The 27,802-nt window shown below is 44.6% G+C and overlaps 2 protein-coding genes and 1 long non-coding RNA gene across 5 annotated transcripts in view; 1 reads left to right on the top strand and 2 right to left on the bottom strand.

Moving 5' to 3' along the window:
* Window positions 1–6,793, bottom strand: part of bbg (PDZ domain-containing protein big bang) — a 36,551-nt gene extending 29,758 nt beyond the window's left edge. Inside the window, exons 1-2 of the mRNA XM_018022725.2 lie at window positions 4,968–6,793; window positions 85–507 (exon numbers count right to left, since the gene is read on the bottom strand). Of these exons, the coding sequence (XP_017878214.1) occupies window positions 85–507; window positions 4,968–4,970 (426 nt within the window). The 5' untranslated portion in view covers window positions 4,971–6,793. The remainder of the gene's footprint in view (window positions 1–84; window positions 508–4,967) is intronic.
* The window catches only part of LOC113464187 (uncharacterized), a 22,183-nt gene extending 11,333 nt beyond the window's left edge, over window positions 1–10,850 (top strand). For all 3 annotated transcript variants that reach the window (XR_003389035.1, XR_003389036.1, XR_003389034.1), the window contains exon 3: window positions 7,785–10,850. This is a non-coding gene — a long non-coding RNA (uncharacterized LOC113464187). The remainder of the gene's footprint in view (window positions 1–7,784) is intronic.
* A 906-nt stretch (window positions 10,851–11,756) lies between these two features.
* The window catches only part of InR-2 (insulin-like receptor-like), a 51,579-nt gene continuing 35,533 nt past the window's right edge, over window positions 11,757–27,802 (bottom strand). Inside the window, exons 3-10 of the mRNA XM_018022724.2 lie at window positions 25,680–25,857; window positions 24,963–25,209; window positions 21,144–21,249; window positions 18,876–20,231; window positions 18,523–18,797; window positions 18,073–18,432; window positions 17,434–17,966; window positions 11,757–17,317 (exon numbers count right to left, since the gene is read on the bottom strand). Of these exons, the coding sequence (XP_017878213.1) occupies window positions 15,916–17,317; window positions 17,434–17,966; window positions 18,073–18,432; window positions 18,523–18,797; window positions 18,876–20,231; window positions 21,144–21,249; window positions 24,963–25,209; window positions 25,680–25,857 (4,457 nt within the window). The 3' untranslated portion in view covers window positions 11,757–15,915. The remainder of the gene's footprint in view (window positions 17,318–17,433; window positions 17,967–18,072; window positions 18,433–18,522; window positions 18,798–18,875; window positions 20,232–21,143; window positions 21,250–24,962; window positions 25,210–25,679; window positions 25,858–27,802) is intronic.

The following is a 27,802-nucleotide window of genomic DNA, read 5'->3' on the forward strand; positions in this document are numbered from 1 at the left end:
TTGGGATTGACTATATAGCCAATGCATCCTTGATAGAACATGTGCCAGATTTTGTTATATGCAATATGCAATCGGAATATGTACCTCGTCACCTTCTCCTAAAGCTCCCCACGAGCACTTAGCCCTGCTCGCAGGACTCTGTTCCGCGCAGCTTTGAACAAACAGCCTCCGGACCCTTTCCGTGGTCTTGTTTCCTCCTTCGAACTTCAAACCGAATCCTAATCTCTCACCGGGAAGTCGGTACACTTCGACCTCTTCCTCGAGGGGTCCGTCAATTCCATTGCTCGGACTCTTCAAGGTTACAGTGGTGAGTTCTTCCTCTTTCTTGGTGGTACCGATCGATAGAACGGTGACGAAATTCTCTGACGGTGGCGGCTGACTATCGACGCTGACCACCGTCACGAAGTTCTCCGTTGTGGTCTTGACGACGTCCATTTTCCGGATCGTTCTCAATGCCAGGTCCCATTCATCCCATTGATCTTTTAACTCCGGAATGCTGGCCACTCCCTGAAACCAGGTTCATACTTCCATTGTAGACGAGCCCTAGTGTCGTAATCGAATTTCATCCATCGTTCTTTATTTATTAATAGACTACAGATTTTTATGCAAAGTAAAACTTGTAAGTTTTGAATTTCGTTCATTTCAACAGTATTTTATTTACATTTAAACCACAGATTTTTGTACAAAGTGAAACTTCTTTAAATGAATTCATTAATGACAAGTCTAGTAAGAATTATGATCTCTTTGAATCGTGAACGATCTTTCCTTCTGCCGATCGTCGAACGAGACGACTACCGCTTTCTCTATTCGATTATGCATATTCCGTTTCGAGAAGAGATCGCTGCCAGCTATTTTTTATAGTTTAACGGATTTTCGAATCTCGTATAGAAGAATGTGTACTGCTGTCAGGCAGAAATCACGCGGATTGTCATGAAACCGAATAGATGCCGACTAACTGTGTCACGCAGGAGATCTCCTCGGACGGTCATTAAGAGATCTTAACTACATGCCGGCGCGCGGCCACCAACTCGCGTGACCAACTTAACGCGGAACTTTCATGTTTCTGCTCGTTTTCCACGCTTACGCGCGCACACGTATCGTCCACGCGTCCGTGTACTGTTATGTTATAATACAATTACGCGAACAAGTGTAAGAATCATCCATAATCCACACGCGATTTTCTTATCATTTTATTTACAATTATTTCTGTGTCATTGTACCAGATATCGAATACTAACCGAAGACCTGCAGTTTTCTGATACAACGAGAATTTCTTGGACAGTTAACTTATCTATGAACACATAAAATCTGCAGTCCATTTATAAGATTCATTGTGGGAGTGAAATATGAAAGCAGGTTTGAAAATCCAAGATAAACGATATAATGCTCTTGGCGCATTTTTACAAGAAGACAGTAACTTTCATTTAATGTTTTCAGTGAACGTTTAATAGCAAACGACAGGTGATACAACGTTTATGAAAGGATTTCCCGGGAAATCTTGGGGCAGAGAAAATAATTTCTCGTCCCCCGCAATAAGTCTTCGTCCACCTCCGTTTTCACTCATCAGCATCCGAACGCGAGAAAGTGTGTTTCTAGCCGGGGACCACCGTGATCTTCCGAAAGGAACGCGGGAAGTAGAAAGTAGATTGACCCGTGGGTCACTCAGGATCAGCTGATCGTCGCCGCGGAATCACGGTCGTACGTTTTTCAATATCGGCACGGTCCTCTCCGCGGTGAAGGAGCCGCGTCTCTCACGCGATTCGCGAGAATGGAAAGTCCCTTGGCTTCGGCCTCGTAAATCACTCGGTGAAACAAGCCGAAGGTTGCACGCAACTCCCCGGCGGAAAACGGCTACTGGAAAACCGATATCGATCGGAAAGCTTCTTGCGTTGACGTGAATAATCGCCCCTGGCGAACTTTCATCCAAACCAGGAGCTCCAAAGTTCTCTCACGCTTCCGTATAGTTTCAAACTCCAAATTACTTCCCGTATACTCATCGTGCGATTTTCATGGTTTAATAAAAAACATTCTTGTTTAGATTGGAAATTCAGGTTCGCGGGTCTCAGCATATTCGTTAAAATATTATAGCATTTTATTCCCTGCAATAAGGAATTAATTTTTGTTTGTTAATTCTCGTTCTTAGAACATCTCGCGTATTCTACGAATCGTAAGACTTAACAGGTGCGTGTCTAAATTGCGAAGACAATCGAGATTTTTCTGAAGAAGAGGTACGAAATCCGGTCGCGCAGGTAAAAAATTTATTCGTGGGGGAAGAGCCGAAGAGCCGTACAAGTGCTTGTAACGGAATTTGTAGCCGCGGGCCGAGCGGCACATTCTCGGCGCGGCGCGGTGCCGGCTCTCTCGTGGCTCTTGAAAATATTACGAAACCCTGATTCGCGAGATGAACCCGATCAATCCCACCTGTCCCGGATACCGTCGTCGCGTCGTCGTTTCAAACTTGACACAGAAATCGCGAAAGCCGGCGAGGTTACGCGTTTGATAAATCGATGGAAAGTCGAGGGAATCACTCAGGAAAACTCGTGTGGTCACATTTTGTAATATCACCTTTCAGATAATATAATTGCTGTCTTTCTCCTATTTATTACATCTTTTAATGGGTCAGTCTATAAGATTTTATCTGAGTCATTTATAAATTTGCATATGCAGTTTGCCGTCGATAATTCATTCATTGATTGTCGACAAATAATTTCGATCTCTAATATGGCAATTATCATTGCTGTTGAAGTGAATTTTCTGTTAGCGAGAAAGGCTTCGGAAGGAAATTGGTAATACGAGGAGCCGTCTAACTGCCGAACCTCCTTGACACCCAAAACTGTACCGCATCCTAATAAATGCACGGCTCGATTACTCGCGGGTCGGGTACATAATCGGTTTGTCAAACAACGGGGACAGCTGAACCTGCTCTGAATTAGTAAACCGCTCGAAACTGACCTACAACTCGTATCCCGCCGGTCTGACTCGGACGCGGCTCATTCTACTTACTTCTAGCTCGCGCTTCCTATAAATCTTTTTATCTGATTCGAACTCTCTTAACGGAAAACGAATCTAGACCTGGAAATTCTAGTTCTACCTCGACTTGCGTCGAGTTTATGCGTTTCATTCATCGCAGTTTTATTCATTTATTTATTTATTTCACTGATTAGAAAATCCTTTACTACACATGGAAATATACAACTAACAGGAGAATTAAAGCGGTAGATTATACAAAAAGTTACGAGGGTTTACAAATTTCACGCCTGAACGAATTATATAATCGCGGAGTATCTGATAGAAGCGTGAATATTAGGAGAGAAGATTAGGTATGCGGAAAAGCGAGTATGTTAATGGTTCCAGTGAGACGGTGCCCATATTTGGAACGGTATCGCGCGGTTTGCACTCTCGGTCGTTCCGAGCCTAATGGCGACCCTTGGAATCGTGCGTTTTCCCAGCCGTGAACGGCGGAGGATACACAATGCACCGGGCCGGGAATAATTACGTAATCGACGCTGCGTTCCCCGTCACGCTTCACGGGTTTTGACAGCGTGTGCCATTCATTACTGCGGTCGTCTCTCCTCGTTTTTTAAATTCGACCTATTTTTCTTTTCCCTTGAGATCTATGAACCGCCACCAACCAATTAATTCTACACTTGTTCGAGATCATCTCCGAGGGGATTTCGTCATAATCTCATCGGACGCTCGATATCGCATCTTTTAATTAGAATTTGTGCACTAGATTTTCCAATCGATAACCCGAGTCAGAGTTTATGCACGTAGAATTCATACGCGACGTCGTATCGAGACTAGACGTTACGTTTTCCGATCGCCAACTTGAATTGGTATTTATGGGCGTTTGATTCAGTGAAGAAGTATTTGATCGATCGTTCCTCGACTGACATTTGCGGTTGCCAGGCAGTCGAATTGAAAACGATTTAGAAACTGGAAAGACGGAAGTTGTATAACAACCGCGGGTGAAATAAAAGAAAAATCGAGCACGAGCGGGTTGTCGTTGGAGCGTTACGCGTTTGTTTGGCGCTTCCTAGCGTCGTCGAAACTTTCACGAGGATCGGGAATAATTATCCATGGATTGGGCACGGGGGATAGGCATATATACGTATTAGCTAGAAAATCGTGGAATTAAAAAAGTACGCGAAATGCCATCGAGACTTTCAAAGGCCCCGGCGAACCACGGAAACTGGTTTCGCCGGAGAGATTTCTTGTCGATCAGGGGAAACGTCCCGCACGCGCATTATCCGCGATCTTTTAACCAAACCGACTATACATTTCAAATCCCATTCTCCATTCAATTAACCTTTGATAACTATCGATAAGTAGACCGCAGATTTTTTCCCGTTTGTGCTGTCAGTCAAAGAAATGCATTTCAAATTTGTTTTACCGTTCAAACAATCTTCGATTTCATATTTTCTGCACGTTCAAACGCATTCTATATAAACCTTACGCAAAATCTCCAGTCTAGTTAGCAGAAGTACAATACGGTTTGAATAATCTTGCGAAAATTATTGATAGAATTCACTTGATAGAAATATGATTTCGAAAGATACGTAGAGACACAGGGTAGTTCTTGGAGTTTCTGTTGGTTTCATATCAGCGTGACGCAGATCGAAGCCTTAGCAGTCCCGTTAAACGGATTAAGCGAATGCTATTTCGATAACGAGTCGGAAGATTGTGTCGCGTCCAATATGTTCTACTCTTCCACCTGTCGCGATTCTTTCCCGAGCCTACCTCGGTTAACGATTGAAATAATAGCCGCTACATCACTCGCATACTTTCGATCGTCCTTGGTCGATCAGTCGATGTCCAAAGAGAGACTCTCCATATTCCAATTTGTTTTTCTAATCAAATATGCGGTATCGTACATGTTCGATTCTCGGAGGATGCACTTTACTCGGTTTCTTATGAAACAAGAGTATATTTCGTTTCGTTCCCACGACGATCGCACAGCTACTTACCATTCATTGACTCGTTTTCGTCGGCCGAGTAATAGCAAACTGGGATCCAACCACTAGATCTAACCATGTGATCTACCCGCACTCGCAGCTTCTTCCTGCTACTTGTTACCAGGCTGGGCTCGCTGAGCCAACGGTAATACCGTTAAAGTCCCGATACCGGACCGGCGGATCACGCGCTGGATCGGCGACCGAGGGAACGTCGGAAACCGCGAGTTAGGTGCGATAACAGTCGTCTGCGGGATATCACGTGGCCAGCACACGCGGAAATCGATGGTTCGACGTGCATTCGGGACAACGCGCCGTGCCGGACTGGCTACAGTAGGCCCGACTTTCTTCCACGCCGCGCCGCGGATCGCCCCTTTGATTACAAACACCGTCTCCTGTTTCTCTCCCACTCTTCGCGTCTCTCTGTTTGTCCATCGTCTCCTCTCTCTCTGTCTCCGTACCCCGTTCACTCAACCTCCTTTACCCGCGAGCGAGGCGCCCATCCGTGTTCCTCCCGCTTCTCCGCGCCGGTACCCATTCCGCGTCCCCACTTTTCAGTTCGAACCTCTACGCGAGTCCTCTTTCCAATTTAACCCCCTTTGCACACCCAAAATCGGTCGATCTCGTCGCCCTGTCGAGAATCAATCAATGCGTGCAAATTCTTTTATGAGTTTAAAAGGACTGATGAATGCATTGCTCGAACCAGATGAAAATTCTATGTTCTCATCGAAGGACTAGAAACTGTTCTATCCATGCAGGTCTCGTTGAATCAGTCAGGATTTTAAAAGAATTCGAGCCTGTATTGTAAAATTATATTGAAACTTCGAAAAAGTCGATGCTACCCGTGTTGCACGGTAATCAAGGTGCACCTTAGTTCAACACTCTAACCAGCGATCCGATCCAACGAGATTCTTGCGGTGTGGCGGTCGTGTTATCCGCGGTCGCCTCCGTTGCCGCAACATTCACCCCGCTCGAGACTCGTACATACTTGTATTGTCGCGTTACGCACCAATTAAGCGATACTGGTAATCCTGCTCACCGCATCGACCACTCGATCCAATTTGATCTGAACAAATTTTTGGAAACTAGGATAATTTTGAAAATGGAATTCTTCTTGAAGAAGATTCTATGCTCTGTACTGATTGCATTTCGCTCGTTGGAAAATCGTCTTGGGACGTCATTAAGTTTCTTCATTCGAGAAAGATAGACAAAACAGAGACTGCATACTGATCCTACGAGATTCCGCGGCGCGTCGACGTCCCATATTATCCTCCGACTTTCCATAACGATTAAGCGAGAGAAAAGTGCCAGAGGCACTCTCGGCGCTGTTATTACTCTGCGTCTCTGGATATTATGGTCTATCCTTCATCGACCACGAACCTTTTGCTCGTCGGCTTAGGGTCGTGACCATAGACAACTATTCTCTGATACGAGTTATCCAGAATTCTACTCCCATTCACAGACACGACGTGTCACATATTTTATATCGTCTCATAGATTTCGTCTTTCATTCATAATTCAAATAGTGTGACGTCGTACTATCAGAAATTGCATTCCTATTCAGTGACATAATAGCCGGTATTCAGAGTCCTTACTTATATTTAAGATCGCCTTAAGTATTTGCTTAAGTCCCCGTTTCCGGTACAAGACAGGAACAGGAAACGTGGGATGATGGACAGGGATAGCAAATGCATAAAACGATGTTAAAAATAAATAATGAATACCGGCCAATATGTCGTTTGAAATAAATTTCTTATATACAAAGATTTCATCTTTTATAGATCACGACTTGTTATAAGTTTGTTACACAGAGAAATATCTAATTAATTTTAATGAGAAACCGGTGGGGTTTCGAATCCCAGAACCGAGATTATTACTGAGAAAACACGATACTCGAGCTATTTAAGTCGAATCGATTCTCACCGATATAGATCCTCGGTAATCCTGTCAGACGTGTCCGCAGCTTTGGGATCTGTTGTACAAAACCGCAGAGATCCATTCTGTATCTGAAATCATATCTAAACGAGATGTTTCACCGGTCTCGCCTCTCGTTTCATTCTCCTCGATTACCCGGCATTTGTCGCACTTTCACTGGCTAAAAAATAGAATGCCGGAAGCATTGAATTATGCAAAGTTGCAACAATGCAGTGAGATGATCGTGAGACCATCGCGTTTATCGGGTTCAGAGCGGAAGGTACGTTTTCCACGAATGTTCGAAGCTGGAAAAGTGTACACCGTACTCGGTTGAAAGGGAAATGAAAGTCTCTAAAGCGAGTAACCACGCTCGCCGCATTAGTGCACCGCTGCTATGCATATGCATCACCTTTTTCCAATAATTACATCGTAGACCCGTATACGTATGAAAACACTCGTAACGATTTAATAATTATTTTATATTTCATTGATGTATTTAAGTGTGTATACCGTTTTCACTGACTGACGCCTCTGCACTTTAATGACTCGTGTACGAAATCCAGGATCGTGACACGAGCGCGCGAAATCGGGACGAGCCAATCACGAGAATTATGAAAGAAACGCGACAAAAACCCGCGACGATTCAGCTCGTACGCTTTCTCCGCGAGAATCGGTACAATCGTCTGTCACAATTCCTGTTACACTGACATGGTCCATACGTTCTCCATTTAAAAGGACAGTTGCTTTATCTGCTGTTACTGCGGATTTTTATGCAAATCAAAGCGTTTAGGCAATGTGATATGCCTGTAGCTTGCGGGCTTCATACATTTTTATGCATCATATGCGATCCTTGTATCTCGTCCCATATTCAAATTTTGTACAAACGCATAACATCTGCCTCTATATTATTATTTACAGAGTTTGAGACGTTGAGGACGATCGATAGATCGGTAGGAACGGGACATGAATCGTTGGCAAACGTGGAGAGTTACGGACTGCGGGCCCGTGGCACGTTTTAACGGTATATTTCCGTCGCTGGGAGATCTGGGTTGCTGGAGCGAGCAAAGTGCCGGGTGTGATTTCGTTGCAGCAGATAAACTTTGCATTGCGATTCTATCTTTTCTTCTCACTGGATGCAAACCAGGAACAATCTAATCTGGATTTGTTGTAAAAGCCAGAGATTAATTTATGAGTATGAATGACACAATGATGATGCGTCTCGTATTTTACTGACAATGAGCGTCAATTATGTCAGTGCGTTTAATTATTCGGTGCCTGACCCCGGAATCGTTGTTTCCCATTGGCTCATCGAGACTAGTTAACATCAGAGAAAATATGTGTTTCTTGAACGATGAAACAGTCGTTATTCTCGTCATGGAATCATCGCCTTCTATGCGGTTTTACGTAATAATCGAGGAAAGTATGCTCTGCTTCTAGTATTAGACCATCCTCGTCGACAAACATTAGTTCGTGCCACTCATGCTGGAAAACGGCTCTAATATCTTTCCGCAAACACGTAACTGTTCTAACAATCGATTTTCACTTGACTTCACGTTTCTATTATTTACGAGAAGGAGGGACTGTGAAATATGTATGATTGGAAATATTGAAGCATCACGAGACGATTGAAGAGACGAAATATTTAACTCATATTTAGATCTCGTTTTTATTCGTCGGTCGGGCTCTCTTTTAATTAGAACTGAGTAACAGACTCACGGTGTTACGAGGTCGGATTCGGTCGCGTAACGAGAACGGGTCTAGCAATTACCAATTCCGATCGGCAGTTCTCAGGGTAAATCGAACCTGGAACCGATAAGCGAGCAACGGTGCACTCCGGGCTGCGTGCCAAGAATTTCGCACGCTGCAACGCGGGCGTTACGTTCTCTGCTTCCGTTTAAAGTGTTTTCGGTGGCGCCCCGAATTCATTCATTGTCCCTTTTCTCAACGCCAACCGGTCGTGGCCCGTGTACAGTTCCTATTATTTATTCAACACAGACCCACGTACACGAGTCTCATATTTGTACACTGCATTTTATTATTCATTCATAAATTACTATTAAAATTCTATCATAAATACTGAATAAGAACGAAAGGATAAAAGCCGTCTGAATCTATATTTCATATTTGAAATCGATGTCATAAATAGTTTACTCAATGACTCGCAGTCTATGTATCTGATATCTCTGTTGCATTTTTATAATCACTGTTGTGGGAAAACGAAAAGGCAGCGCGTGGACTTTCGTGAAAGCGAACGTTTTTTTCGCGAATCGCTCCACTGTCTCTGTCTACGATCGAGAGAAAGAGATTGCCGCCTCCGGCGACGACGGAGCAAAAGGTATGCGGCAGGTGACTTTCCGATCGGAGTCGGTAGGCGTTGCGCTCGAACGAGGACAACGATCTCTGAGCATCTCTTCAGAACTGTATTATCATCTGCATCTCAATTTTCGAATTTATTCGCACGATTCATATCGTCATTTTTTGATTGATATCGATCGGTATCTCAATTAATCGAACGAGCTTGGTAGGCTGATCGTATAACGGCCATGTGACGTTCCTTAGAATTAACTGACGTTATATCGTGAATTCTTCCCAGAATTCTCGATCTAGTCAAAACATGGTAGAAGCAAAACGAGCGTTTCCTCGAAAACGACTCGTTTTCAAGGGTCAGCGACCTCGGAAATTTTGCGGGCAGGTAGGAAAGGGTGGTCGAAAGTGGCGAACGAGGTGGTTAGGATAGATAAAGAGGAGAAAGACGCTTGTTCCTCTTCCTCTGGCGAGATAAAACGGTTCGAGGAACAGGTAATAACGGTACCCACTCACGGCCCATCTCCCCGGCCTCTGACTTTGAATATTTTCGGCGGCTCAATAGGTTCGTCCTCGCGGTTCTTACGAGAGCCCGTCTTCGTTCATTTCACACGTCCTAACGAGGTTTAATTGAATCGCCTGTCGCAACGCATTGTAATAACGCGTTGCGACATTTTCCATCGCGATGTTATTTAAATCGTCTCACGCGTTCTTCCGATCAGATAAAATCGCACTCTCGCTCCTTCGCGGTTCCTCGGTTCGTGATCCGTTACGCCGTTTAAACGCGAGCGAGGCTCCTCGGTGCTGCTAAATCTTCTGGATCGAATCTGGCAAAGTGGATTTTCGCGTGCGTCGATCGTCACCTTGTACCCATGCACTTCGCAGCGTTCCGAAGTCCGGCAAGTGGCCACAACTAAACACGTGTGCCGCAAATTCGCGTCTTCTTCGTCCTGACTCTTTTCCTGAGTCGCGCCGGTGAAAACCGATCTGGTATCAATTAAATTTTTGAACTCTCGTTTGTACAGGATCTTCGAAATTGTATCGATGAAAAGTCGATGGGGATTGGAATTCGTGGATCGATCGTAGAGCATCGACAAAGGTCGGCGACGATTCCGAGTCGTGACGCGAAAAGGCACGTTCTTGAAACGTGGAATCGAGGTCAGCCTTCTTGGTGAACGGATCGCAGTTGCATGGACACGGACTGAAACGCACACACTGAGCGACGTACTGGGATGCAAAACGAGGAACAAAATCGGGTATACCTGTTCCGCGGGGTACGACGATTCTCAAGAATCTCGTCGTCGTGAGATGGCTGCCTTATTTGGTCGTGGCTGCTTTCTAAGCCACGTTCTATGTAAATTCATTCATCTCTCTCTACTATCTACCGTTTTACCCATTTCCTTTCTATTTAATCTTCGATAAATGCTTCTAACTTTGAACAAGTATAAGATCGACTGTCGTAATCTTATGCATTAAGTTGTTCGTTTTCTGGGGAAATCAAACGAAACGTGAAGTATCGTTGTAACACTGGGGGAACAAAGTCGGACGAGTTTCTTTCACAAAAAAGTGTTTTATTATAAAAACTCGTATTTGGTAAATAAAATTCTGTCTCCGCTTCGCGTGCAGCGTAACGTAGATATATATGTATTTATAATCGCAATAGTAAATTACACAATTAACGGACTGCCGGACACACGAGAGGAAATTAAATCTCGACCAGCATGCTTCGACGAACGGGGAGTCAAGAATTTTTCCTCGATTCTTACAACGTCGATCGATTACAAATTACCGTCGATGAACTCGGTTAAACACTTCTCCTTTCGATCTCTAAACATTCTCCAGTTTTTAACAGCTCGGGGTGATTCGGGGACGGTTACACTTTCTTCTCCTCTTTCATAGTGAAAGCACTTTGCGCGTCGTACGAAACGAAAATTCATTTCATAAAAAATGCCTCGTGTCCGTTCGTATCGACGAACAGAAAATAGTTGATTTCTTATCTTTTCACGCTCCGATAGTGAAAGCACGTTATAGTCGCGTGAAAAATGATTTCACAAAAACTGGTAACACAAGAGGATTTCGTCGAGTCCGTTACACCGAAAAAGGGTAAATGAAGGCGACGCGAAAATCGAACGAGGTTACGAAACAAGGCGTGTCCCGCGATCATAATTCAGTCGCTCATTGTCCTGAAAAGGAATTGTCGAGTAGGCCACGCGGTACACAAGGACTCGTTGAAAATGGCATCGTCGTGATTCCTAGACTGCGGATTTTCATGCTGATTGAAACATTCCTAATATCAACTGAGAGAACGAAATTATTTTTATCATTTAAAACAACAATTATATACGTATTTCACGTGTCTCCGAGTTTTCTACGCGTTTCTACGCCTGAAATCTGCAGTCTGATTATTCTAAGTACGTGGAGGACGTTCGTTGAAAATTGTCAAAACCGTGGGGCATGGTCATAAAAAACTATCTCTATCATTCGTTAGTCTACGTAGTGGCAGTAGAATTTATTAATTTCGAGTCCTATTGTCGGGGTAATACTTGGCTCGTTTGCGCAGAGAAAAGGTGAAGGCCGTTGATGAAGTATCCGTGTCCGCGTATCGCAAGCTCTTTATTGACAAATAAATACGACAATAATGTATATGTACAAAAAAAATAAATAATAGGAAAAAAGAAATGTTCACCCGCGTTCTACGAACAAAATTGAGCGAACGAGCAATCGATTTCGCACGATTAATATCCGATCTGAATCGAGAACGAGGATCGTGCCAATAATTTTGGACGAACGCCGTGGATTTAAAAACGAAACTGGGCTCGCGTCCAATATTAATTTTTCTCCTTCTCTGTCGGGCTTAACGTTACAATACTACGTAGTACGGTAATTCTAACAGTCGGATTAACAATACACGCGATACTTGCTTCCAAAATATCTCTCGACTTATGCAAAATACGTTCAGCGTAGAAAAACATTCGCTACTAAATCCTAGGTAAAAATTAGTAGAATACGGTTGATTCTTCAGGAAGTCGGTTTCTTTCTTTCCTCGTTTCATCTGTACTAAGAGCGACTGGATCAAAGATTGAGAGGAGGGGTGGTTACGCAACGGAGGACGGGATGATTACTGAAAGATGAGCGTAGGGTGAAACGTAAAGGAAAATGATCGAGTGTCGCGTGTTTGGGGAGGAAAAACGCTCGTCAAATTTTTTTTCGTTTTGTTTCGAGAGCTTGTGACAATTGTTTCCCTGTGGAGCTTGAGCAATCTAATATTGAGCAGTCGTGCGAAGAATTTTTGTTTAACTTTTTTTCTTAGGGCAGGCGTATGAACACCGGAAGGTAGTAAAAGAAAGAAAGAAAGAGAGGAAGAAAGAAAAATCAATTAATACGTGATCAATGAAGGTAAACCGGAGGAGGCTGTCTCGTCGAGCATCGGTTATCCTAATTAAACTTAAAGCGTACTTGCGAAATCTTAGGTAAGTTACGTCTATGACTAACAGTACGAAAAATTGCGTTAAAAAAAAGAAATGGATACGGAATAGGAACAACGGGACAGTCCTCGACTTAAATGTTAACTTAAATTAAATCCCGCGAAATAAACGTCGTCGCTGGGCGATCTATAAAAAGTATAAACGAAGAGGAAAAAAGTACAGACGTTGCTTAAAACGTCCAGTGATCAGGACATTCGATAAAAAGACCGAGATGATCGACGGGCGACCTAACTTTTAGAACGAAAAATCGAGGAATGGAATTTTGTCGAATAGCTGGCCGCCAATTTTCCACGATTTTCCTTCGAACGGTCGCGCGTCCCCTGTCGAAGCAATTATTTCGTTAATTAAGACATACGCAATCGTCTCGTTCATGTTCACTCACAACGGCGAATATCTAGACAAAGAAATACGACAATGCCAAAGATTTTTCAAATAATTCCGATGATATCGACCCGTGCGAACGGTACGAGGACCCGATGGAACTTCGACCGCCACGGTACGCACACGCATTCATACCTTGTTACCTTACGAGTACGTCAGTAATACCAGATTCTTCGTCCTTAATGTACATACATAAATTTATATTACACGATTTCAAAACTATACATATACATGTAGGCCTAAGAGACTTCTTCTTCGTCTTCTCCGTTCGTTAGAGCCACGAGCCGCCTGTTCATGATATTAGAGAGAGTCAACTCGTCACTTTCTTTCAGGGAACATTTCTCAGGTTAAATCTTACAAACGCCGTGCGCACACGATACTGTGCATACGGTCTAAGCGTTCAACAGTGTTTTACCCAACGTTTATACTAAATACTTTAGAATACGAGCGAGGCTTCACATTGTTTATAATACAATCGACCAGATCCTTCGCGGACCCGGCCACGTGGCCCGTTCCAATCCCTCGAAGAGTCAAAGAGAGTAGAATAGCTCTGGCAACTCGCCAGCAAACATCCCCCTTCATAAGTCTCACGTTGCCTGTCAGCCTGAAGATCTAGTGTAAATGTTTCGTGTTAATGATCATAATAACTAAAACATTATAGTAAATCATTGAATAGATTGCATAATAAATCAGGAAGCTTCGATAAAATAGTACTTCGAAATTTATACTAAATCGTTTCGCAACTCTAAGACTTACGAAAAGGGATGTAAATCAGTAACGAATAATCCTGGAGCAATCCAGAAAATTTGATCATCCTTGACTTATAAACTCCAGCAGGGGAGAACAGTGGAGAAAAGAATCGATCGACTGATTCGAGGAAAGACGCGAATCGATGGGGGAAATTGAAACCATTTAACGGTATAAAGCGTCGTGCGTTTGTACGATTATTCTCGTTGCTTACGTATAACGTGGTTAAAGCGTTGCGCGTTGTATGCATTAGGTCACTGGTGCTCGAGTCTCGTTCACTAGCTTCTGGCTGGCGAGTTGTAGCAGCGTCTTCGAAGCTGATAAAGGAACGAGCGTTCCGCTTCGAGAATGCCGAAAGCATTTTCACGAAATTCCAGTTCAGTTTTTATGAATCATGCGATTCTATATCTGATCTTTGAATCGCGTTTCAAGTTTCGTATAGTTTGCTTCCGGTTTTCCCTTCCGGGACGATCGCCCCGATCGCAACTACGCGAAAGGAACAAAGTGGTACGAGGGGGAAGAAGATGCGTCTCGAATACTCTCGAATACTAAAAAAAGAAAACGATCGCGGGGATGTAAATTGTGTACGATATACTATGAACTTATCTATTTACGTATATGGAACTTCTACCATTCGATTCGATAACTTACTCAGCGAACAGGGGTTGGGGCAGGGGGTAATAAACGGGATTAGCTAATCAGTCTTGTGTTAGAGGCTCGTTAGCGTCTAGATTCAACTGTAATCGCGTCGCTGTTGGATTCTCTTTTGTATATAGCTACCGAGTTCGTTCGACACGGGCTTCGACCTCGTCTCTCGAACTAAACAGTCTACCTTCTCTCGTTCAACCCCTCGTCCTAATCGCACGTCGACCGATCCGAACCGCAGATCTTTATGCAAAATAAAATATTTATGGTACCGATTCAAAAATCTGTTTCGGACAAACGTTTAAATATGCGTTCGGCTTTTGATCTTTTGCACGTTTTTAAATGCGTGAAGTCTATGGTTTACGCCGTGATATATTCTACCCGTACGTCCGTCGGAATTTTGACGTTTATCAATTAGGGCTCGGAGCAAGTTGGAAAGCTTCCGAAACGATCAGTTTGATTTCCCGTGGCGCTCGAGAAACTCGCCCGTTTCACTGTCCGTCGCTTCACGCTCGCGTTAGCACCAATCGAGAAAACAGTCGTAATCGCCAAGGCCGCGAGCGCGATCTCTATTGCACGATCTCGAGGATTTCCCGTATCGCGTTTCCCCTCGAACGAACCATGAAAATCGGACGCGATTCCCCGCGACCACCAAATCCGAGAACGAATACGACTCGAACCTCGTCGACGCACGAAACGATTGGAATTAGTACGAACGAGACTGTCCAACTCTGGAAGCTAGACTTCCGTGCGTCGACAAGTGATTCTTTTATTATCATACTGCAATCTTTCTCAGTACTAACCTACCATTAATAACGTTTTGAAGAACTTAAAATCGTGCAAAGTGGCAACTAAACGCGTCCACCCGTGTTCTCTGTCTACTACTTTTGTAAAATATAAAATCGCCATGTAATTGCCACTTTGAAGCTGTATCTTATGATTTTACGATAGCTTCCAACAAAGAGAAGCGCGTTAACGGAACATATATGTATATACAATACATACGCACATGCACGAGACACGAAGTTACTGTAAAATCTTTGATACGGTTCTCCTGGCCGTTCTCTGGCCAAGTTTTTCGATACGAAGGCAGTGTCTGCTATACCTAGACCGCGGACTTTCGTATAAAATACTACATAAGAATAAATTTACAAATAACAGTATGCATTTACGCTTTTCATATTACTTTTTTATAAATGCATAAAACCTACGGTCTAGCTATAACGAATAAAAATATCCTACTAGAGAGACGAAAACGACTCGTAAACACGTGCAAGCGTCGAGACTTAAAATAGAACTCCGTTCTAGGAGAAAAAGTAAATGAACCGGAGAACTGCGAATCAAACTGCGTTCTGTTACAGACACTGCCGTTTTCGACTGGCGCTCTCAGTCGCGTTAATTTTGCTCACCGGTTCCACAATAAATCCAAACCTGATTCACGCATCCTCGACGCTCATTAAAGCAACTGAGGGGCAAACGCGTTATTACTACGTGGCGGTACCGTCGATGTACCCGTTGTTCAAGCTCTCCGGTTTGTTCATGTATTCGACTGACGACAAGGCCTCCTTCTCATCGATACCATTGTCAGTATCATTCGTGTCCATCGACCGGAAGTCAACTCTGAGCGGCACCGTTTCCCTTTTCTCCGTACCTGACAAAACCTCTGGGCTACCGTTCTCGTAATCCGGATTGACCAGCTTCGAAGAGATCGGACTGCTCAAAAAACTACGTTTGCTCGGATTTTTTGGACTGCTACCAGATCTATTGCCGAGAGACAATTGACTCAGGTTGCTCTTCGACGCACTCTTCGAGTTACCGAACGGTGAACTCTTTACGGACTTCAGGCTGTCCTCGACGAACGGCAGGTTCAACGCGTCTTTAGGCGAGGTGATCGAGCCCGTGGACACGCCGTCGAAGTCGTCGAAGCCTGCCTTCAGCGGCGCATTCGACCAGTTCAGGTCGTGGAAGTTGCTCGTAGCCTTCGAGCTCTCCCCGTATGAGTCCATCCTGTAATGGGGGCTGAAACTGTTCCTAATACTGCTTGGTTCAGAACTCGCAAATTCCCCGAAATCCTGTCTCAGAGGCGAGTCCTCCTCGCCCTCTGCTTCCTCCTCTCGTAAATCCTGCAGGGTAGTCAGTTCCAGGTGTTGATCGATCTGTGACGAAGTCGATCGGTTTTGGTTCCGAATTTCGATTCCGTCCGCACTGTGATAGAAACTGACTTCCTTGAACGTCTCCGAGTCGATGTGTTTCAATAGCATGGTCGCGATGTCCATAAAACTTGGTCTTGCGTCGGGTTTATATTTCCAAGTACGTTTCATGAGTTCGTATAACAATTCGGGGCAGTTCTCCGGTCGTTCCATCACTCTACCATCGATCACGAATCTCAGAACTTGTTCGTTCGATAAACCTTGATACGGCTGCGACGCGAGGGTCACCATCTCCCATAAAACCACCCCGTAACTCCAAACGTCCGAGTAACTGCTGAAGACCCCGTCCTTCAAACTTTCAGGAGCCATCCATCTGACCGGCAACAAGCCCTTGCTCTCTTTTTTGTAATAGTCTCTCTCGTAAATATCTCTAGTCATTCCGAAGTCTCCGACTTTCACGGTCAAATCATCGGCGACCATGCAATTCCTCGCAGCCAGGTCCCTGTGCACGAATTTTTTTGTCGACAAATAAGCCATACCGTCAGCGATTTCAATCGCCATTTGTAATATTCGTTCCAGTTTCGGCGGAACGTTCGTAATATTCTCGCAATTGCCTAGTCTGTGGTTCCTCAAGTATTTCTTCAAATCACCGTTCACCATCAACTCCATGATGACTAGAGTCGGTTGAGTACGGGTCACCACGCCTAACAACTTCACCACGTGATGCGCATCGAAACCTCTGCGAAAACAAATTATAAGACACGACATAAAATATCTGATCTAGTAGATTGATGGTCAGAGAGAAATTGAATTAAAGTTCGTTAAAATTGATTATCATTAATGATCGTAACTCACTTCATTACGGACGCTTCGTTGAGGAACTCGATTCTCTCCCTCTCACTGGCATCCTTGTTCACCGTCTTCACCGCACACCTCACTTCCGGTTTCCCCTTGACGATGTCCGTGGCGATTCCTTCGTAAACCATACCGAACGTGCCCTTACCCAACGATTTCAACATCTTGATCTTCTCCCGCGGCACTTCCCACTCATCCAACACGTACGGAGTACTGACGTACTGCGGGTTCACGGTTGCGATTAACGTCATGTTCTTCCGTTCGCGGTACTTCCGCTTGCACACGTAATACGCGACTAAGCTCAAAACCACGGACACCACGGAGAACAGCAGCCAGAATATCAGCCAGAAAACACCCAACGCGTTTCGTTCTTCTATGGTGAAGTACTTCACTTGGGTGTATGCGCCGTAACCCGCTAAACTCGTCGCGCGAACCTTAACCGAGTATTTCCCGAATTGGTGCTCTTTTAGCACGTACGAATTGCCAGCGTTCGCAAAATCGCGTCTCGTAATGCAGATCACCGTCGGTTTGTACTGAGGAACAAGTAATTCGTCTTGTTAGAGATTTTGGGTAGACAGCAGATTTTTACGCAAGATCGAACTTTTTCTGTGTAATTACATTAATTAAAATTGCACTCACGTTTTGAATATCGATCCTCTTGTACTCGATCTGATACGTGATTATCAGACCGTTGGGCTTCGGTGGCTCGTCCCACTTGAGAGTGACCGTGGTCAGGCTGTTGTTCTCACCGGAAATGCTCAGTTCGAACGAGTTCGGTGGAATGTCATCGGCGCTGGCCATCGGCAGAGTGCGATACGTTCTCATGCTCTTAGCGGAACAAAGCTTGTGAGGATCGTTCACCTCCGGTGCTCTACACGCTTGGATCTCGATGTTGTATGCACTGAAATGGCGTAGTTCCTTCATGATAAACGAGTGATTCGTGCTGGGCACCACTCGTTCGAACTCCTCGTACGTTCCGTTCACCTTCCTCTCCATGGTCTAAAAAGATTTTGAATACCAAAATGACAATGTTTAAACGATGCGAAGATGATTTTTTAAAATCTCCAGGTCATTAATTTAGTAGCTCACTTGGTTCAGGTCCCTCCTTTTAAAACTAACGGGCGACTCATACTCGTCCAGAGCCTCTCGCTTGCTTCTGATCCCTCTTCGTTTCACATAGACCGTGTTGTGCACAGCATCTTCGAAAGCGATCGCGCTGGTCGCTTCCTTCTCCCGAATTGACTGATCTATCTCACGATCGGAACACTCGCAGGAACCAGTCTCTGGAATCAAAGCTTCCTTCTCCTCTTCTATTCCCCTCTCTTCTTGATTCGAGATCAGATCCTTGTCCGGCAGGAGAATAGCTAAACGCGTGAAAGTCCATTGTAAAAAATGGTAAATATAAACGTTGAAAATGGATCGATCAAAAAATTGATACTCACGTTCCTCGCAGTAGTTTCTCTGATCGATGAATTTAGGATCGTCAGACACCAGTTTTCCGAAGATTTTATAATGGGTCAGGTTCCCGTTCTTTTGAAGCGGTGGTAGCCAAGACATTATCAGTTCGGTGCTTGAATTAGTGTACACATTTAAAGATCTCGGTGAACTGGGCGCTGTCGGTCTCGTCCTGAAGTACGTCAGCTTGCTCTGACCACCGAATCTCTCTGTGGCGATCGTATAAGTCTTCACGTAATAAGCATATTGCGTGTACGGCTTCAACTGCGAGAGATAGTGCGAGTGAACACTTCTCACTGAGCTCCGATTGGAACTGGCCGACACGTCGTCCACTTTCCAGCCGTCGCCACCGCAGGCGTCTCTACCGTCGTACATCGTTACGGTTTTGTTTGGTGCCTCGATGAAGTACACCACGTAGCCGAGAAGAGACCTGTCGTCGTGATGGATGAAGGGTTCCCATTCGATTACCGCGCCCGTCGGCGATTTGTTGCTCACTCTAGTCATCAATTCAGTTAAATTACACGCGACCTTGTCCCCGTTACTGTTCGGGGATACGTCATAATCCGTGAACGGAGCCAGGCCGGTCTTCTCTCGAAGCGTGTCAATTTTGTAGAGACATAATTTCGGATTCAAGTGAAAGAAGATCTTGCCCCTTAAAATCTTGATCTCTTTGTGCAAGTTCCAGTCCCACAGCTCTTGCAAATTCTGGTTGTCCATTACGAGTAACGAGTACTCCGAGTTCTGTAACTGGGTCCCTTTTATCACGCGCAGATTCTTCAAAAAGTTGAGGGATATCAATGGAAAGCTTCTAGCGATTTTTAAATAGCCGTCGATCTCCTCTATCGTGCTCAGGTTGTCTTCCAACTCCTTCACGATGTTTTTACCGCCGCTTATCTCGATCTCCAAGCCACCGGTGATCTGCGTGCATCCGCGTAGCCGCTGCGCCGCGGCGATGCTGTCCACGATGTTACCAAGGCACTGTTTCTGACACAGACCCTCGCACTTCTTGCAGGTCTTCTTGCCGCTCGACTCGTCGTCCATGTAACCGGATGGACACTCCATAGTGCAGAGCCCGTCGAAAGGTTTATACGGATAGGTCTGCACGTTGAACGCCTCCCTCGGTTTCCTCATCTGGAGGCACTTGTCCTCGGTGATGCATCGGTAATTCATGAATTTGACCGTTCCGTTCGGGCAACGGTCCGTGCACTCTTTGTCGGTCGTCAACACGTCCTTGCACACCGAGCAATCGCGATTCGTCGGGCCGGTGCACGTGCCCAGACAGGATACGTTGCAACAAGTTCCATTCTCGTCGCACGCGTTGTTCTCGCACTTCCGTTCGCAAACTGGAATCGATCAACCAACGCTCTAACATTTTTTCGTATTTACCGATCGGCTTAAAAACATGTTTGCATTACTGTTTGCAGAGTAGGAAGTTTCTATATGCTCTGCGAGGGAATGGAGGGATTTATTGTTCTTCTCGCGTTCATGAAATAATATTTAAACGGCGCGCGGGGAGATAGGTGGTATTTATACGTTTTTAATATTTTTTTTATCGTAAAGGAAAGTGATGAAATTTTTATTATCGAGGAAACGTTCGTCGGTTCCGGGTAAACAAGTCTTAGCATAAGTTCAGCAGGAAGAAGTCTTGTCACGTTCTCTCTCTCTGTTTGGCAACACGTGGCACGGTGCCTTTCAAACTTTCCCTAAGTAATTTTTGCGAGGAGCCGTCGCCTGTTAATGAAACAAGCGATGCGATCGATAAACTCTTCGAAACTTTCGTCCCCTCTCTATTATAGAATATACTTTTGAACCCGTCTTATCATTTACGACATGCAATATTAATTGTCATGAGCAGCGATTAAAAGAACGATATTTAACAACGGTGAAAAAGTAAGTTAAACGTATGCAAAGGCGCCCACGTGAAGCGCCTACGGTGTCCTCAATTTGTTGTTCATTTTCCGCGAGACCAACGGAATGATCGGATAATTTCGGAAGGAAGGAAGAAAGGAACAGTGTGGCAGGCCATGCAAGTGGGTCGCGCGCGTGGGAGGTACATAGTCACGCGACCTTTTATCTTCTCTCAGAGATTGGGAATTTTCCCCGTGTCACCGGGAAATTTCCAAATTCCGTACAGGCTCACGCGTTTAAAGGCGAGGCCCATGAAATTATGAAGAACGCGATTGGCAAATAGGAATTGATTTTCGGACGAATGGACAGGGTCAGCGTTTATTGTGTGCAAATAATAATAGAATTACTTCGTTGGCAGTGTTGCTGGTTCCAGCACAGGTATTCTCTAGGGTTGGTCAGGCTTTGTGGACAGTGTTTCTCACACACCGGACAAGCGTTCTTCGGGCTGTTCCCCTGTAAACAGAAACGATCAAATGCAAACCACCGTCGGTCCATCTTGTCTCAAAGTCAGATTTTTAGTAATTCGTGCGACGTTAGATTCCCTGATCGATCGACCGTTTTACGTTTCACGCAGTAACAAGGTTCAGATCCTTTCGTTAGAATAATATTAATATACATTATGGCCTTTAGATGGGATATCCGGCGTTGTAAATTCGTGGCACGCGCGTATTTCAAAGGTGGATTGAAAGTGGTAGTAAAAAAAGTCTCAGTGAGGAAGCACGTGGAACGGTAACGATCAAAAACATAATTGAATGGACAAGTTCAGCTCGTTAGCCACGCACCGGTCGAGAGAATTCCTCAACTTCCTGTACGCGTTACACCATAGTACAACGTAGGAGAGAGTACCGGGGGATCGATACGTCTGGCGCCTTCTATTATTTATTTTTATCACCCCTGCTTACCGAAAACTCTTATTCCCACCTCGATACTTTACTATGTGCATCGGCGATACATAATTTCTTCACTCAAATCCTCGCGAGAGAGCTTGCCCCGCGTTTGTTTACCGTATCAACTTCTCCCGATCGTTTATTACCCAGATCAAACGGTACTTGTGCTCTAAACAACGCTTTCCGACTTCCTGTTCTCGGCCGATAAAAGTGGTGGTAGAACAAACAAACGATTCTTGAGGAAAGCAAGTGAGGTCGGCTGGAAATCGTGCCTCGAGCTACGAGAGTTCTATATTGGTCAAATTGAAATTGGTTTATGACGATAATTCGGTGAACGAAGTCTTCATCGGGTTTTCACAATTCGTTTATTCACAACGTGCAGCCGGCCTTTGACTATGAAATTAACGTCATACAAAGTTACAAAGTTGACACGCGACGTTCATCGTACACTGTTCGCCGATATCAGATTAGTAGCTGGGGTGACATTGATTAGAGTACCCAGAACATTATAATGTAACGTAAGCGACATGAGAATCTCTGTTCCACTCTCGATTTTTTTTTATTCTGTGCTTGGCAAGTAATTAACCCTGTGATCCGGTTACGGTTCATCGATTACGCTCGCGATCCGTAACAACAAATGTGATATCACAGAAGAGTGATGTTTATCGGGATTACCAGAGATCAATGAAACAAACACACACACGATTAAATTATTTAGCTGTATCAATTAAATTCGAGTACTCTCGACGTTACACAAGCTCCATCGACGATCAACAGGTCACAATTATTTTTCCTTGAGTAAAATCTTTATCGGGAAATTGGCTAATAAATTTGATAACCCGGGGAGCTGAACCAGACTACAGAAAGATTTTCCCGTCAATAAGATCGATTCATAAAAATCATGAGCCACTTGGAACGCGTGATCAAACGACGCGGATAATTAATCCGGAAATCGCGAAGAGAGGGAGGGAGTCGGATCGACGCGTGACCGATGGACAGATTTATCTCGCGGAAGCGTCGGGCACGCGACGTGTAATATACGACGCATCGGTGTCGGGGAAATCAATAAAGAACACCCTTCCCTCGATCTATACACATGCTTGGCCGGACCCCGTGGGCCGCTGCATTTCAATTAGCGGGCAATGAAAATCCGAATAAAAGTTGCCAATTATGAAACGCTCGCTTCGCATTTTATTCAATTTCTCATACTGTCGGAGTAATACCCACAATTAACAATTCCGAGAAATCGTATCAGTTAAATCCGACGGTGTTCGCTTGATTGGCCTTCTTCGTTTCACGCAACATTTTATCATTGATAATTTTTATGTATCTCAAATTTAAATTTTGGAGCAGGAACGCTGGACCACGATCGCTCTCGTACGTTGTTAATGTTGCACGATAGTTCCGTTCAATTAGATCAAAAGATCGTTGTTGGAATTTCGAGATTCTTTTCAGAGAGAATTCCGTGACCGTTACCCGTAATCTTGGACGAGGGGTTTCTTCTGTTTCTCGAGCGATTCGAATCTCTTTGCCCGGAAACTGATTGTCCGATCATCTTTGTAGACCAGACTTGGTCCTTTGCCGGGGACAGTTTTTTCGCAGAATCCGATAAACGCCGCGCCCCGTCAGATTTCGACTTCGTTTTCCAGGTCGCCTGGGCGAGACGACTTTTCAATCCCCTCGATAGAATTCGACCAAGCAAACTTTCCCCGTTCCTTTTTGTTAACGAATTTAGATTAGGGAGGAGATATCGAGAGCTGGAGCATAGAACTCGAAGTATAAATAGGCGGAGGCTGCGAATCTGAACGGGTCACGCAGTCGACCCTAGACCTGGATCATCGTGCGAAAACGACTCACTGTTGCACCGCGGATCGTTTACGAAAAATTAATCGTCTGAGTTTCAAACGAACTCCAGTGAAGAAAGTTGTACATCACTTTAAACTGCAAAAGTCAATGAGTTTTGATTAAAAGGAACTCAAAGCGAACCTCGAGCAAGTAATTAAATAACCGTAAGTCTTAACGAAGAGTCAATCCAACGAATGATACGTTTCGCGTTTGTAATTACAATTTTTCCTTGGGGCGAGAGAAAGAGGGAAGGTACGGATTGGTTCCGAGTAGCCGGTGAGAGTAAAAAGCGCGAGGTCGAATATGACTCGGCGAAAATCGTCGACGTGAGGCTCGTTCGCGCACCAGTACCACTGGATGATGGGCGTGCCCGTTCCGAATTAAACGCGAATTAATGCATTGTCAGTTTGCGGTGATGGTCGGACGGATAAAAACCGGTCGGCCTCCATTGTGGCTCGCTACCCGGCGAGAGAGTCTCGCAAGCGTGACGGATCGAGTTCGATACCTCCGTTAAATAAGATTTACATTTCAGTAACGCACTATGTATGAACCTTTGCGCTGTGTGCATGTTCGGAACAAGTTTCAAGATTCAAGCCATTTCGATCTCGGACCCTTTCTAGTACCGTTCTACCGGTCGGAGAGTTGTTAATGTTTATTTTTAGATCCTCCGATTGTGTTCGAATGGAGATGAAACGTTGCGAAATAGGATCGAGCCGATACGAACAAATTGGAATGATCTTTTATCCACTCGCGCAGACGGGAGACGAGCAAAGGGTCACAGCGAGAGTGGGCCACCTTTCCACGGGCGAGATGACGATATTATTACACCGGGTAGCGAGAGAACAGTGGCGGGACGGTCTAGACAGAAATAGTTCGTCGCGACCTGTGCCAGAAGCGATCCACTGATTTACGCTGGAAACCAGGCCTGATATTATTGCCCGTAGACGAAATCGTGGACGGTCCAACCGGAAGCGATCGCGAGATATTCTCGGACAAAGAATACGTACGCGGAAAACAGAAATCTCTATTTGCCGCGAGATTATTCAGTGGTACGAACGAAATTTATTTACCCAATGCTGGAGATGCCAGCGACATGGTTCGTTGCTCTTACTATGGAATAATGCTCTCTCCCGGTATTCGAATCTTTTGCCAAGTGTCGGTCTTGGCCATGCCAAAACGCGCTATTACCCGCTATTGCGATTTCTTCCTAAACAAAATCAGTTTCCCGTGCCAACCTCTAAATGGTACACCGATACTACGGTCAATTATCTCTTCGGTGCTCTCCTGAGTCCTCTCAGCGATCGACGATCTGCCTATAGAAATTCTGATTTGAACAGCTCTTATGCGTTTATGAATTCCGTTCATACGCTCGCCTCTATGATTTTTACCGTCCATTATGGACGAGTCGTGCGTAAAAGGATTTATCTGACTTACCGCGATCACGTGGTCGCCCTTCCCAGCTTTGCCGATCAAGTCCCAGTCGATGGTGCTCACAAAGCAGAGGACGGGATTCTTCTCGAATCGTACAGCGCCCCTCGTGATGCTGATCAAATTGTGCAGGCCGATCTCCTGCAGGTCCATCATCTCGAACGCGACCAGGGCGTAGTTGAGGAGGAGAGACTGTCCACGGATCACGGTCAGGTTCGGGAACAACCGTCCGATGTTCCTGAGCCCCGTCACCCTGCGCACCGACGACGCGAACAATGAAAGAGGCGGACATGGTCGTGAATGGGAAATCCGGCTCGGCGAACGCGTGCTTTACGACGCTTGTAAAAAAAGTGACCAGAAGGGGAAACCCCGCGGAAGGAAGAAACCGAAGGAGGAACGAGATAATAACGAGCAGGAAGTTTAGTGACCCTCGACCGGAGGAAGTCACAGACGGATTCTCTCTACTTTAAAACGAAACTCCCGGTCTTCCTACGTCTGCGTAAAAATAAATAAACTGCAAAACGAAACGTTTATGATATCAATTAAAAAGTATCATTTATGTACTTTACATATTCAACATATCACGTTATATACGCTGATTTATACGAACGGAACATGAAGACCGTAACAAGAAATTGTTTAACGTATGAAATACATTTTTCTAATTGATATCATAAACGTTTGACTTATTGTTAATATATAAACGGGCACTTCGGTAATTACCTGTAAAAAAGCAGATGTCCGGTGATCTCTTTCAGTTCCGGGAAAGAGATGTTCTCGAAGTCGTCCGATACGGTGTTGTCCATCAGCAAAATTTGTACATAGCCTTCGACTACTCGGCACCCCCTCAGATTCTTCTCCAGATTCTTCACGTTGTTTCTTATGTCTAAGCTTTGGCACACTGAAACAGAGAAATAAATCCAACGAGATCATTAATCACTCCCACGAAGCACGGAGTATCTTATTTTAAGAATTATTTATATCAATCATCTGTCTACGCGAACACGATCGAGGAAACGGGAAGCACACCGGCGACGTCGTAAACGTACACCGATTAAGATTCATTTTACTCAGGGTAACGAAAATGTTACAGAAGGTCCAAGTAACCTTGTCTTAACGTGACTAGATCGCTGATATCCGTTCTCTCCCCTTTTCTCCGGTTGAAATAAGAACGACTCGACTCGGTTGCATCTTCGTGTCTCATTTGACATCGAAACTTGAGACAGAGATCAAGAATTATTGAAACCGGTAAAAGAATGATTCTTAATAATCGCAATTTGCATCATCTTCGAATCTCCTACTCTTTCGATGTGGTCTTCCCTCGAAAATAAGAAACGATCGTTTCCAACGATCGAGGGATGACAATGGAAAGTGCGATAAAACGGGGTATGGGGCACGTGAGTCCACGCGTTCATTATTATCACTGCTCCAGCCAGTCTCGCGGTCGATTCTAACGGGTCGGGCTAAAAATACGACCGCTGGCATTGAGATAAACACGAGGGCGTGCGAGTTGATTCAGCTACGCGGTCATGTCGTCTGGTTCGTCATCGCTATGGCGATGGTATGTACAGTACTCGTTACCTCTTAACCCGCGGTTAATTGTTACCTATTCTTAGTTTTCGCACATTCTGGGTTAACGAAGCGCTTCGACTTTAAACACTTTGACAGTAGCTCGTTCAAGAATGACTGACAAGTTCTACTTAGAATTTCGCTCGATTCCTCTCTACACGTAGATCGTCTAAAAATAAATGGGCAGATTAACCCAGTTCGCTCGTTATATCAAAAAATTTTGCCAACTTCTCTAAATAGAATAGTAGGTCATTGGTGATAGCTAATCTGCACGGGGTCAAACGATCGCCGGATCGGACTGCACCCTAGTTTTTCGTTTTCATAAAAATCGAAGGACTCAGATCTTTTTACGTTCCATTCACTCCAGCAGATTTATAAAAAACGATAACAGCGTTCCGTCGAATGAACACTAACAATTTTATATGATTTAATCGAATGCCTGCAGTGAATCATAGGTTCAAACGCCACGCGCCTAGTCGTTATCGTCCAACGAGTCGATTGACTGATAACGCAAACGCCAGTCATTCGGTGCTACATGCTTCCGAATCACATTTTCCTGTCCACACGGTTAAATCCGCTTCACGGACTTTCTATTCAACTAACACACCGACGGCGTACCGAACAAAATTCTACACGGCGTAACACAATTCTATATAATACGATATGTTTACAAATTAATAGTTCGCCAGTGATATAACGTGAGATCATTGACGCAACCGTTGCGTCAATGGTCTCGTGTTAGAGACGAGGGAAGGGATCGACTGCGTCACATGGCTATCCGATAGTAGCCGATTCCTGGTAGCTTGACGATTTTTCCTCGGACGCGTTCAAAATTCGATTCTCCACCGGGAAACCGAACACCGGTTTCGAAAAGGACTAGCGCAGAGGAAGCGCGCCGGTGCTCAGGTTCGCGGTACAGCTTGGATTACCCCGCAATTAGCGGGATCAGCTGGTCGCGAATCGTTTAACGTTACATCGCGTTTGCTGTTACGTTCTGAACCGTGTGAACTTTTTACTCGACTTTTCACTGGGAAACTCGAAATCTGCTATTGATACTTTTATCAAGTGTCCGTTAAAAAGATCCGTCGTTGCAACAGAAGTCGTTTCAGGGATGTATTGGCTATACAGTCAATCCCAAAAGTTTATGTACCTTAGAAAAACGCATTTCCTATAATTAAAAAGAAATCAGACGTCGGAAGAATAATGCTAATAATAAATAGCTACGTGCTAAAAAGTATAGAAGGAAATATCCAATTAAGTATTGACGCTGACGAAAA

The sequence above is a fragment of the Ceratina calcarata genome, unplaced genomic scaffold, assembly GCF_001652005.2.
Source record: "Ceratina calcarata isolate Rehan_Ccalc_2016 unplaced genomic scaffold, ASM165200v1 scaffold293.2, whole genome shotgun sequence".
NCBI classification, from domain to species: Eukaryota; Metazoa; Arthropoda; class Insecta; order Hymenoptera; family Apidae; genus Ceratina; species Ceratina calcarata.